Raw genomic sequence first — 13,563 nt, 5'->3', positions numbered from 1 at the left:
GAAGTAAGGACATGGTAGAATGTGTGTGTGTGTGGGGGGGGGGGGGTAGTTGTACCTCCTACATTGCCTTGTGGTATGTGTGCTGATGCCATTTCTTTGACCTGTTCACATCAGCTTGACTGGACAAGACACATCTATCTGCAAACCCTACAGACCCCCCCATGGATACCACAGTGACTCTTTTCCAACATTCTCACCTCCTTTCTCTACGTGTGTACTCTCTAAGATCACGACAAGAGTTGTCTAAAGCACCGAAGTTTACAGACTCAATTTTCACTTCTGAGATCCAAGACAGGATATAAGAAGTTCGAGACTGGGTGTCTACCTTCACTGAGGAAGACAGGGGCTGACATATGGGGGCTATATCCCGGAACAGAGTCCTTTTTTATGAGAGTTGTGATTACGAGAGAGGGAAGAATAAGGTGCCATTGAGTATGCTCTATCCCTGTTAGGTACTTCACAACGACCACAGAAGCTGAAGATCCTTAAATCCACACAGCCTCTTCCTTGAACTATTCCCATCTGTCAACTACATGAACATGATTTGTGACTTCACGTGGTCCTATACCCCCAACATCACACCTTATATGTGCCGTGTCTGCCTATCCCAAGTTCATCTTTTCTTTGTGCCTTATGCTGCAGAAGGACCCTAGGGCCTCGCATTGTTAGACAAGTGTTCTATCAAGCTAAAGGTGTTACCTTGCTCTGGAAACGTCAACTGGTCTATTTGGGTCTTTTAATCTAATTGAACTCTGGCTTCTTGGACTACTATCTTCTTTGAAAAAATTCAACGTGAAGCACAAAATCTTATGCTTCATTTCTTTCTTTCTTTTCTCATCTTCATTAATTTCTGAAGTTTTTTTTTCTTTTTTCTTTTTTTGGTTTTTCGAGACAGGGTTTCTCTGCAGCTTTTTTTTTTTTTTTTTTTTTTTAAGAGCCTGTCCTGGAACTAGCTCTTGTAGACCAGGCTGGCCTCGAACTCACAAAGATCCGCCTGACTCTGCCTCCCGAGTGCTGGGATTAAAGGCGTGCGCCACCACTGCCCGGCAATTTCTGAAGTTTTTGTGCTTACTTTATGGGGATGGGTTTAAGAAAGTACAACTGTATTTCATTTCTCTCTTTTTCAGGGTGACCCCTGGCTTCCCTGTGGTTGACAGGAGTCGCTGACTAGATCTCCTTCTTTGCACATTTATTTCTATTGGATTTGTATTCTCAAAAGAGACGTTGGACAGACACCCTGAAGTTCAAGGCAGCGCTAAATCAGGACTGTCCGGATATAGAAAGTGAGCTCTAAGACACATCCCTAACTGTTCCTACTTTCAGAAATGATGGGCTCTGGCTGCGGGGTCCTGAGCCATCATCCTGAGTTGTGATATACCCAGGGACATCTTGAACTGTGTCTCACTACTCCCCACTCAGCAACCAGAGTTCACCACTAACTCCCATAACCTACTGCTCACTCTTTTTTCTTTGCCCTGAGTCAAATGATTTCTCCAGAATCAGGTCTCTTCGGGAAGACCGACCTTGAATGATGCCTCCCAGGCCTCTCAAGACTGCACATTATTAAGCCTTATACTTTATGTTTTCATCTCTCTATTCCCAGTCAGTTTTCTTTCTTTTTTTTTGGTTTTTCGAGACAGGGTTTCAGTTTTCTTTCTGAACTTGCTTCAAAACTCTATTTCTTCTTCTGCTGCTGATGTTAACTGTTAAGCAGCAAACACAATTGTTTTTGCACTAAATGTTTTGTGGAAAGAATAAACATTTGTCAAAAGTATTTAATAACAACATTTCCAAAATGATACGTGCACTTGTCATTTCCCCAATAAAAGGAAGACAAAGACTCCAGTCCTCAATTTCTTTCTTTAAAATTGTGTGTGAACAGCAGTTTTTAAAAGGAACAAATGCAGTACTTGGAAAAGGGAAAGACAAGGTTTATCTTCGTTTTAGGTGAGATAAAATATTATAATTAATTCTAATTTATGTTTCCTTTCTGAGGACTATGAATTTTTAGAGGTTTACATTTCCTATTGATGTAGGGTTTATTGCAATAAAAACCTGTGAGATTTAAAAGACTGTGTAAGATTAGAAAGGGCAAGGAGATTCTCAGAGCTCAGTGCAAACAGCCAAGACTAAATAAAACTCTTATGCAAACCCTTAAACTCTCCTAGAATGAGAAGACTTATTAAAACCTTTCAGTGTAGACTTTTCAGTCTTGGGAATGTGCTACAGTGTAGCATAGCAAATCACCTTAGGGATCCCCTTAGATGGATCAGATTTCAAATTTGCATAAATCTGACTTGGAAGACAACAGACAAAATGTCTAAGCTTAATGCACTTTTATTTTCTCAAGGAGATGTCATTCATCACTGGCCTCTCTGCAACATCTCAGCCGCTCACTGAGCACACAGACCACTCTAGGAGAACGAGTCCTACCCCGTTTCTAAGTCATTTCCTGTCTAAACATTCTTTCTCTACTGACCAGTACTCTGGGAATTGGACATTGTACCCTGTGCACTGATGCCCAGTGTTCTCCCTCATTCCTGCTGCCTAGGATACTCCCCATATGCTGAGTACCTTGGGAAACTTTAACCTTCACTGGCTCTGAATGTCAGTAGTCTATATTCTTAAAAAATAGTTTTTAGATTTATTTAATGTGTATGACTGTTTTGCCTGAATGTACATGTGTGCACAAAATGCATGCATGCCTGTCACCTGTGGAGGTCATAAGAGGGTGTCAGATTCCCTAAACTGGAGTCACCCTGTGACTGAGCCATCTCTCCAGCTCCATACAGTTCTATTTTTATACCTTAGTTTTTTTCTCTACCCAACTCCTTCTAAAACCTAAAATCAAACTGTAAAACATACACTCTGGTGTATGTATCATTAATATATGTGTGTATAAGAACATCTATGATGTGGGAGTCCCCTCTGTGTGCTGTGATTGCCATTAATGAATAAAGAAACTGCTTTGGACCTATAGCAAGGCAGAACTTAGGTAGGCAGGGAGAGCTAGGCTGAAAGCTGAGGAAAAAAAAGGTGGAGTCATAGAGTCGCCATGTAGCCCTGCTGGAGAGAGACACCAGAACTTTAGCCAGTAAGTCACAGCCACATGGCCATACAGAGATTAATAGAAATGGGTTAAATTAATATGTAAGAGTTAGCCAATAAGAAGCTAGAGCTAAGGGGCCAAGCAGTGATTTAATTAAAACAGTATCTGTGGGATTATTTGGGGTCTAAGCTAGCAGAGAGGCTGGGAACCAACAAGAGCACTGTCTCTCCACCATATCTGTATGTCTGTACAAGTATAATTAAATATGCATATTAGGAACGTTTAAAATATATAGTATACTATGTAACAGCACTGGGTGAAAATTTTTTAGTTAAATTCTATGGTGTTAATGTTAGCAAAAAGAAAGGTTAAAGGTTAAAAGATGGCAATGGCAGTCAGGAAAGTCAGAATTCTGGAGAAGGCTGAGGTTGGCGGTCTGCAAAGCGTGTGTGTGACACATAGCTTGGGACTTCAGTGCACAATAGGGATATGGATATACACAGGTCTGGCCGAGGGTGAGGGGAGGCAAGGCTACAGACAGACAATTCTGCCTGCTAGACTGTCTGCAGGCAGAAGTAGGATAGCATCTTCCCTCAAGATCAAAGAAACAATAACATGTGACCAGGAGGACTTTGACCCCGAGGACTCCTGGGAACACACCCAACACTGTTGACTGTTGAGAAGAATCTACCTCAGAATGCCGGCCTCCAATAGGTCAAGCAAAGTCTGCCACTTGGAAGCGCCATTCTTATAACCCAGCCAGGTGCCTTGGCAATGTGGTGACAGTCCACTGCTGAGCAGCAGCACAGCAGGCACCACTGGTCTCAATATTTCACCCTTCAAATCCTCACAGCCACAGTGTGAGGGGCACTTGCAATCGAAACATCATGGCCCACTGAACTGGAAGATAGGCAGGAGGGTTGCGGGACTGGGGTTGGCTGGGCTACACAGTGAAAATCCTGTCTCAAAAGAAAACAAGCAACAAAAAATACACAACGTGGGATGTTTTCCACAGAGGCTGACTTGATGGACATTTCCTCCCTCAATGTGGTGTCCTTCCTCAACATCTTTACCAACACTTACCTTTTAGCTTTGGACAGCAGTCATTATCTGGGTCTGAGGGGAGACCTCCTGATTTTGATTTGCCCTTCAGTTTGCCACATTCATTATACACATACCCAACCCATGCAGCCAATTAAAACACTAAGACTTTTTTCTTTGTACTTTGATTGTATGGCTCTCAAAGATGAAATTTTTAGATGACAATGTTGGAGGGTTTTCTACCCCACAGCATAAAATTGATTGCACCTTTTACATCAAATGTATTGACATTAGGGGTAGATGATTCTCCAATGACAATATACAGCACCAGGGCCATATCTCAGCTGTGTTCTGTCAACAACAAGCAATGTGTGGCCTTCCTGAAGGAGTTGATCATGCCCGTTTGCCCATCCTTTGTAGCCTCCTACTAGATAACCCCAGGGGTGCATAAGTAGCTCCCCTTCCAAATTTTGCCCAGAGTCCAAAATCTCTACTGCTTCTGTGTGCTTGCCTGTGAAGGCATTCATCTACCCTAAGCATTCCATGCATGCATGCACCAAGCACTGTTCGAGCTAGGACTCTGGGAAAAAGATCCAAGACTGTCAGTGGTTGGCAGTTCTGTGAGCCCAATCTTCCCCGGGCTCTGCTATTTGCATCTATTATTTTGAGAAAGTGAACGTGCTTATTACCCATATAACAATTTTAAAAGAAATACCTACAGTTTGGAAAAAGTAGTGGAAGAGGAAATTATGTGTATATATAACTCCCACTTAAGTATTTATTTTCCAAATACCTATATACTTTTCTAAAGAAATCATGTTATAATAGAGTATATTCATGACTAAAGAGAACGTGCCAAAAAGTGTTTTCCAAATGATTACAAATAACACAAACGCCTAAATCTTACTGTAAAACTGAGAGAGACACAGTGATACACAATAATCAAGAATATTATCCCTAACTGTATTTCTCTATTTCTAGGAGTGAACAAGTCCAGGAGGAAAGGTCAATGACATGTAGAGCCTCTGAATGATGTTCTAAAAGCCTAGATGCACAGCAAAGGTAATCTGAAAGAGGTCAGAGGTCACTGGGACAAGGTGAGCTAGCTCCGAGGGAGCTCTCTGTGTGGACCTGGGTTACTGGAGTCAGAAGAGTTATACTTGACTATCTGGACCACAGTGTCCTCCAGACCTTCTGTACACACATCTATAAACACACACACATAACTGAGCTCTCTAAGTTCTGAAGGCTGGACCACAATTTTTCATTGTTTCTAAGATCATCACAGCTAGTATAGGAATACTGAACACCCTTCAAATGTGCTCCGCCTAAAGAGTACAGTTTGTAAAAGGAACCCATTCCTTGGTCACCTTGTATCATGCCATGCCCTGTGCACACTGGTCCATGTGCTGATGTGTTCACAGATGCACTAGCTTAACTCTGCATGCCTGAGCTCCACCTACCGTCACAGCTGGGCAGGGCGTGGTTCCACTGATGGTTCTTCTCACAGATGAGAGGCTCATCGTCACTTATTGTATAGCCGGGGTCGCAGCTGAAGGTCACCGTGGATCTGATACCAAAGTTACTACCATGCCGATGACCATTTACAGGGATGCCTGGGTCCAGGCAGGAGTCAGATTCAAGAGTTACACCTGCATGGGCACAGAAAATATGGGACTGAAAGGCCTTTCTTGCTAACTGAAAGAAAGAAAACCACTATATTATTAGCTATAACATAGTGCACAGATCCAGGGAATTACCCAAGTGAACTCTCCATTACTGAACTGATCGTTGAATATCCAGGAGTCCATTAATGTCAAAAGCAATGCCTCCAAACATTTGACCTTGTTTTTCCAAATTAAAAGCAATCATCTTGATGTGGTCTTCTCCAGGTCAAAGAGAAATGGGGCAACCTTGAATAATTGATTGGCCCCTCTGAATTTTACCTTTGTTCCCCAGAAAATCAATGGACTACTAGGGGAACATTAAGCTCGATTCCATTCCGTCTCTTTTCCTTCCCCTCTCTCTTTCCTTTTATGGTTTGCATTCCAGTTAGGTTCTGGCAGCTGCACAGCAATGTTCCTATATCTGCACACACACAGGCAAGCACACACATAGAATGCGATTTAAAACTGCATGCGAGTTGGTTTACTGAAGCCACATCCATAAACCCACAGTTTTAAAATTTGTGTACCATCTGCCATTTGCCTATGCTGCGAGATAGGCTGGTATAGAGAAGGAACTGGGTCACTTCATCATGACATGCTTTGTATTTCTCTTTTCTAGAATAATGTATTAAAGGATGTGAGAATCACGGAAAAGAATGTCATTGTGATGTTTGTGTAATTGGAGAGAGGGAAACTCTGATACACTGTCCCCCGTGGGCAGTAAGCTCAGACTTGAACTGTGATCTGAAGCTGCTCAACAAATGTCATATGGTTTTGGCATTCACACTTCCCTGGCCCCAACAGTGACCTCCTGGATGCTTGGTCTGATCATCTGGACTTTAGTAGAGGGAGGTGACCTGTGGATAGGGTGCTAAGATGAAACATATGATTTATAAAATTCAGGGGGACTTTTAAAACAATACCAAAGTTTCCCTAGTAGTATAGGAGATGGTAACCAAAGCAGTGGCAGAACTGTCAGGCCACAGAAAGACTGGCTGCAGAAAGACAGCATGTAAGTACCGGGCCTCTCCCCAGGCTCAGCAGCATCCTGGTATCCTTGGTGGGTTTTCCCTCCCCTACTCTCCCCTCTCCTTCCTCCTCCCATCTACTCCCCTACTATAACTCTTTTTCTCTTCTCTCCTTCTTCCTTCCCGTCTTCTCTTCCTCTCCCTTCATCTCTTTACTTCTCCTTCTCCTTTCCCCATCCGTCTCCTCCCCTCATCCTTCTCTTCCTGTCCTTCCCTCTTCATTTCTTCTCCCCTCTACTCTCTATCATCCTCTCCCCATTGGCCTCCCTTCTCCTCTCCTCTTTGCTCCTTTTGTCCTCTCTCTTTTCTCACCATGGAAACAGTGCTGGCACTCGTCACCTGAACTACACACTCCCACACTGCTGATGTGGCAGCAGCCACAGGACGATACTTCATACGGCATGAAGATGTGTGCTTTTGAGGAAAGTTTACAGCAGAATTCATAAGTTATAATGAAACTCCTTTTCATATAAAATTTGCTTAAGGGAAACAGAAAAACTGTTGAGGGAAAGCAAAACAGAATTTTGTGCTGATCATTCTTCCAAAGTATATCTGGAGACACCTTGCGTGAGTGTGTACATGTGTGCATGTGTGTTATGACACAAGCTACCATGTGTTTGTGTTGCAGAATAGTTGTCCAACTATGCACAGATGTCTGCATTTGCTTAATTATGCAAAACTGCCTTTGTTTAACTATATAAAGATGTGCTGCATTTGCTTATGGTTCAGAATATTTGTTTAACAATGTAAAGTTGTACTACATTTGTTTAATTATATAAACATGTGTTACTCTTTCACCTTGTCTGCCTAAAAGACCTGATTGGTATAATAAAAAATTGAATGACCAATAGTGAGAGAGGAGGTATAAGCAGAACTTCTGGGCAGGGAGAGTAAGTAGGTGGAGGAATTTAGGCTCGTGGGAGAAAGAAACAGAGATGCCAGAGAGATGCCAGGAGCAAGACAGACATGGAAGAAGCAGGAAAGTAGCACATAAAGAATGAAAGAAAGGTAAAAAGCCCTGAGGCAAAATGTAGATTAATAGAAACAGGTTAAATTAAGTTAAAAGAGCTAGGAGACATGGCTAGGAATGCTAAGGCCAAGAATTCATAATTAATAATGAGTCTCCATGTCTTTATCTGGGAGCTGGTTGGCAGCCCAAAGAAATTGCCAACTACATGTTGATATGGTTTACCATGTGTGTTGAAATGTGAGCTATTATAAATGCTTGTACGTTACTTTGAGCTTTAGCACATGGGTTACCACATGTGTTGGAGTGTGGTTTAGCATGTGTATCCTCATGTGAGTTAACATGTGAAATAACTGTCAAGAACCTGGATGGGTTATAGTGTCAACCACACAGCGTAAAACATAGCAGACCTCACTGCTGTTTTCAATCAGAATACATAACTCATGACAGTCAGCAATGAGAGGCAGGCAACTGTGTTAAAAAATGATATATCCCGTGCCTGTGTGCTGGCTTGGAGCATCTCCTCAGTGGGTCCCAGGCCATGCACCCTTTCTGTCCTTGACTCTCAAACTCATGCCATCATCTTGCCCATTCTCCCAGGTAGCAAATTTTCCTTCTCTGGAGCCTTTGTGCTCCGGCATGGCTGGACTAACTCAGAGGCACCAGGCAACTACAAGCGATTCATAGTGTCTTGAGGGATCAGTGAGTGACCATAGCAAGAACTGGTTTGAGAACCTCAGGGTATGCTGGAAACAAACCATTCCTCCAGACATCTGTAGATCAGAATAGCCCTGGGATAGACTCAGAGAGCACATAGGTCTCTGTCCCAGGGACACAGTAGCTATAGCATCTGAGCTGGCCTCAGATCACCCGCGTTTTCAGAAGACTCCGGAGGTAACTGAGCTTCAGGCAGTTGATTCCAGGCTTTGCTTCATCTTCTTCTGCTTATCCACTTCTTTGGCCTCGTCTACCTTCATGTCTTTATATACCCATTAGGATAAATGACTAGGGTGACAACACCCCAGTTTAAGGTGCTGTCCTACATAGGGAGGTCTTTTTTTTGGTAATGCATCAGTGCTCCAGCACAGAGGACTACCCAAAGAAGGTTGAGTGCTTCTAGAAGAGCTCCCAGAAGTACACGGTATGGATATCGACGTGCATAGTTTAGAACAACTAAACAGAACACTGGGGAGCTGGCTGCAGGCCTCTCTTCTATGGCACAGATCCACCTCCATTTTGCCAATAATACAGGAAGGAAGGTTTTAGATTCTTAAGTGCCAGGATTTTAGATACTCATACAAATCTCGCTGCTACAAATACATCATAATGAGAACACTTTTATTTCTCTTTTCTACTAAGACAAAGAAGAAAAAACAAACAACAGGAACAATAAAAAATAAACAAGAGCAACTACTCTGTAGGTAGCTCTAGGTCTTAGATGCTGCATTAAGGCCATACCATACCTGTAAGCCCATAGCAAACCAAAGAGCAGCAAACTGGCTGTACAACGAAGATGGTGTGACAACCACCAACTCGCTGGTAGTGACTCCGTGTGCCATGTTTTAGGGGGTGAGAAGTGAAAGGGAAGCTCATGGGCACACTTCCTGTCATTTTCTTCATGAAGAAAATGCAGCATCTTGAATTGCAGTTGCTCAGGTGGCCAGAGGAGCTCCATTTTCAATACTACTACAGGAAAATGTTTTCCAAATGCAAAAAGATGGGACAGAAGAAAGGAATGCTGGCATCTGTACCTTTCAATGTCCCCAAAGATTGCTCTTTCTTACAGTCTACAGGCCAAGTCTCTCTGCTCTAAGGAGGAGCAGAAGGGCACAGCAGAGACAAAAACACTTGGCTCTTCACAGATTGCGGTAAACAAGGTATCTACATGTACAACCCCTCCAAGAATATATAAAAGCACCCCCTCAAAAAAACAAGCTAGCAAATGCCTTCAGTCTTAAATTTGTTTTTAAGATTTATTTTTATTTATGTAGATGGATGAATACATGTTGATGTATTATTTTGTGTGGATATTTGCCATATGTATAGGGTACCCAAGGGATACAGAGAGGGTTTCAGATAATCTGTAGCCAGAGTTACTGGAAGTTGTGAACTGCCAGATATGGGAACTGGGAACTGAACTCCAGCCCTCTGCAAGAGAAGCAAGTGCTCTTAAGTGCTGAGCCCTCTCTTCAGTCCTAACTCTTAATTTTTAAAAGGTGCTATTTTGAAATGAATATCATATATAGGATTATATATACACATATATAATATTATATATAATATAGTAGATATAACAACTAAGTTTAATTAAGTTTGAAATTAACCCATGTTTTACTAATTGTCAGTCTTTTAGTAGCAGAGTTGAAACATTATTATTCATTTTTGATAAAAAATTATTCTTACATGAACATGTTTGCAAACTTACATGAACAAATGTTTATATAGGTAAAACACAGGAAAGTGTATTCTGAATGCTGCTATGGCTGGCTAGCAGACGTTCTGGGCAGAGATCAGCAGAGTCGATGATGGAGAGAGAAGGGAGGCCAGGAAAGATTAAAGAAGACTGTGTATATCCTATGCATGCATTTATAAAATTGTGTGCATATGTAATATATCATTAAAATGCAAGCACTTATTTTTGAGAAAAGGCTGAAAAGAGGAATGGCCTTAAATATCCTGCCCAACAGAACCATGGTTTTTTTGGGTCTGCAACAAGCCCCTCTCAGGTTTTCTTGTTAAGGTGCTCTCGTTGGGGGCTGCAGTAGCTTTGCTTTGTTTTGTTTGTAGTTGACTCTGGTTAAAAATCCACTCCTATGGAGAAGCCCCCTGCAGGTTACCAAAGTATATTTATATAAATATTGCCATAAAATGGTACAGCTTCACTTCATGACTTCAGAAGCTGAAACTCAGAGCCAAACTGGAAAGAAAACTGAGCCTGGCCTGCTGAACACACTGCATCCATCATGGTCTACCAACTGTTGACTGTTCTCAGCCATCACTTGGCATTTGCTAAGCACAGCTGGGTTTTAATCCCTTCCTACCTCTGGTATAATGTTCACTACCCTGAAAAACACATTCCTGCGCACTCACAGACCAGGATGCTCTGCACAGTACCCTGGCAACTGATCCCTCTCAGTATTTAGGAAATGTCTTCAGTAAAACGCTCTATATCACTTCCAGCCAATTGGTATCTCTCCTAATATATATATATATATGTGTGTGTGTGTGTGTGTGTGTATACATGTATGTGTATACATGTATATATGTATTGCCCTGTACATATACATGATATATATGTGTATATAATACAATACTATGATAGAATATGTTAATTATATATACACATATTACCCTATAGATGATATATATATATGTGTGTAATATAATAATTTAATAGTATAATAGAATATATTAATTTATTATGTACTAAAAGGATAAAAATTATCATTTAATTTATCATTAATTTATATTATTTTACTTTGTATTAGGCAACTGATATTTATTAAGGAACCAAAAGCAATTTTTCACCCTCCAAAACACCCTGTAGTAGACCTCTTGAAATTACTTGACAGACAGATTGTCCAGGGAGTCAGCCCATTTGTCATCCCACTTGAAGACAAATATAGGAACAGCTATCTCCTCGGACACAGTGTCCTGCCCTGGGAGCCAGCCAGGGGCCACTTACACTTACTCTCATAGTGGATGAGGAAGCCAACATTAGCCCGGCTGCTGTCAGTGGTGAAGAGCAGGTACATAAAGTTGCCTGTGCTGATGAGGAACTGCGGTGCCTGCGTGCCATGGTACTCTCCGATCAGTGGGGATGAACTGGCTGGCCCGTCCCGTACTTCCAGAGTATCGTAATTGACTTCTGTCTGGAACCTGGGGAGAGCCATGCAGAGAGTCATGTGACCTTGCACACCTGTCCAGCTGTGCCACTCCTAGTACAAATTTCAAGTGACTGTGGTGATTGAAACGTACACATGTATATTATATTATTTGTTGGAAAAGACAGCACATTGTAAACATTCTATCATAACTAATTCTCTGTCTATAAAACAGGCTACAAAGAAGGTCATTATTAAACACTGAAAGAAAAATATTGGGAACTACCTAAGTTCCCTTAGATAAGGAGGTGTTAGAGGACAGATAAATGGATGATGGATAGATGTCAGATAGACGATACATGATAAACAGATATTTATATATAATATACATATATAACACATATATAATATCAGGTAATTTGATAATAGATAATAGCAACATAGATGATAGGCTATAGATAGACAGATGATAGGCAGGTTGGTGACAGAGTAAGGGAGAGACAGATGATGCATGGATACAACACAACATTCAGTAGTGAACAATTGCTGATTGTGAACTTAGCACTATTTTTTATGATTCTCTCTTTAACATATTATAGACACCTTGAAACAGACACATTGAAGAGGAGTGCTCCCTTAAGGAAAGAGGGACTTCACTGCACGTGATGTTTAAATATCTTTCCTGAAAACCACGCTGCGCTTTTGTTACTCACACCAACGCTTGAGGAACCAACACTGAGCAAGCTGCTACTTCAGAAGCTCAGTGATGCCGTAACAATTTGGGAAAGTGAGACCGGCTTCCAGATAGTTTTCAATTCTGCTTGTACTGCCAGTGAATCCAGCCTGCAATTCTATTTATATAAAGCCAAGACACCCAGGTCCTCCTGGTGCAATGATGGTGCCATTTTGGGGCATTGGGATAATTCCTTAAACATTCCAATCTTGTTCTCCAGAGCTAACTTGTTTTCCAAGTGCCTCTTTTGGCTCTGAAGGAGCGTCTCAGAATTCCATGCCTCTGACTCACTCAGTAACCGAGCCAAATGCGTCTCTGAAGCTGGAGCACCATTCTCCTGATGGGTGCAGACTATTGCTAGGAAGAGAAAAGAGCTGGGGATCTAGCTCAATTTATTTGCACATCTCAACAACAGCAAGAGGATGGATACTGAACATTTAACAATACAGCCATGCCCACTACCAATGTGGATGTTCTGCAAAGGTGCAGTAATGCTATGTTTTCCAAGCAAAGTAGCAGCTGCTACTTTGTGCTCTGTTCTTCTCTACAGAGGAAGGCAAACAATGTGGCCGCACAAGAACAGGTACTGAGGTTTGTGGACCTGGGCCTGGTGGTGTCAGCTTTGGCTATATTACTTTTAACACTGTGATATATAAGATAATTGAGTCCAAATTTCAGAAGTCTGCAGAATCATGGTGTCTTCCGTTTGGATCTTGAAGAGACATGGAAAAACTTTCAAACTGTTTTTAGCTTGGGCAGTGCAGACTGATAAAACACACACACGCACACACACGCACACACACACTCACACACACGCACACACACACGCGCACACGCACACGCGCACTCACACACACGCACACACACACACGCGCACATGCACACTCACACACGCACACTCACACACATGCACAAGTTGAAAACTGTGAACTGAACTGCTCAGTGCTTATCGTGACTTGGCAGCCTGGCATCTTTGCACAGCCAAACCATCTGTGGAGAATCCAAACCTTATTTGCACAGATCCAGTATCAGCTGCAAACCAAGAACAAACTAAAACTGTGCTGTGCGGTTTATCTTTGACGAGCAAAGCTCTGGCTGCACCTAGGTTGGATGTCTAAAATTTCCAAGAATATTAGTTACTCAAATAAGATTTACCAAAATATTGTACCAAATTCATACTAAAAAAATCACACTATGGAAAACTTAGCACAAATCTTTCTTCGAGCAACAGAAACGAGACAGGCGATTGAGAAC

General features: G+C 41.8%; 1 protein-coding gene across 1 annotated transcript in view; it reads right to left on the bottom strand.

Moving 5' to 3' along the window:
* Positions 1 to 13,563, bottom strand: part of Csmd1 (CUB and Sushi multiple domains 1) — a 1,175,551-nt gene that overhangs the window by 278,037 nt on the left and 883,951 nt on the right. The window contains exons 17-18 of the mRNA XM_042054928.1: positions 11,444 to 11,631; positions 5,554 to 5,742 (exon numbers count right to left, since the gene is read on the bottom strand). Coding sequence (XP_041910862.1) covers positions 5,554 to 5,742; positions 11,444 to 11,631 — 377 coding nt within the window. The remainder of the gene's footprint in view (positions 1 to 5,553; positions 5,743 to 11,443; positions 11,632 to 13,563) is intronic.

Source organism: Arvicola amphibius, chromosome 4 (assembly GCF_903992535.2).
Source record: "Arvicola amphibius chromosome 4, mArvAmp1.2, whole genome shotgun sequence".
NCBI classification, from domain to species: domain Eukaryota; kingdom Metazoa; phylum Chordata; class Mammalia; order Rodentia; family Cricetidae; genus Arvicola; species Arvicola amphibius.
Note: the sequence above shows the minus strand (reverse complement) of the source record. Positions and strands in the feature narration are given on the sequence as shown.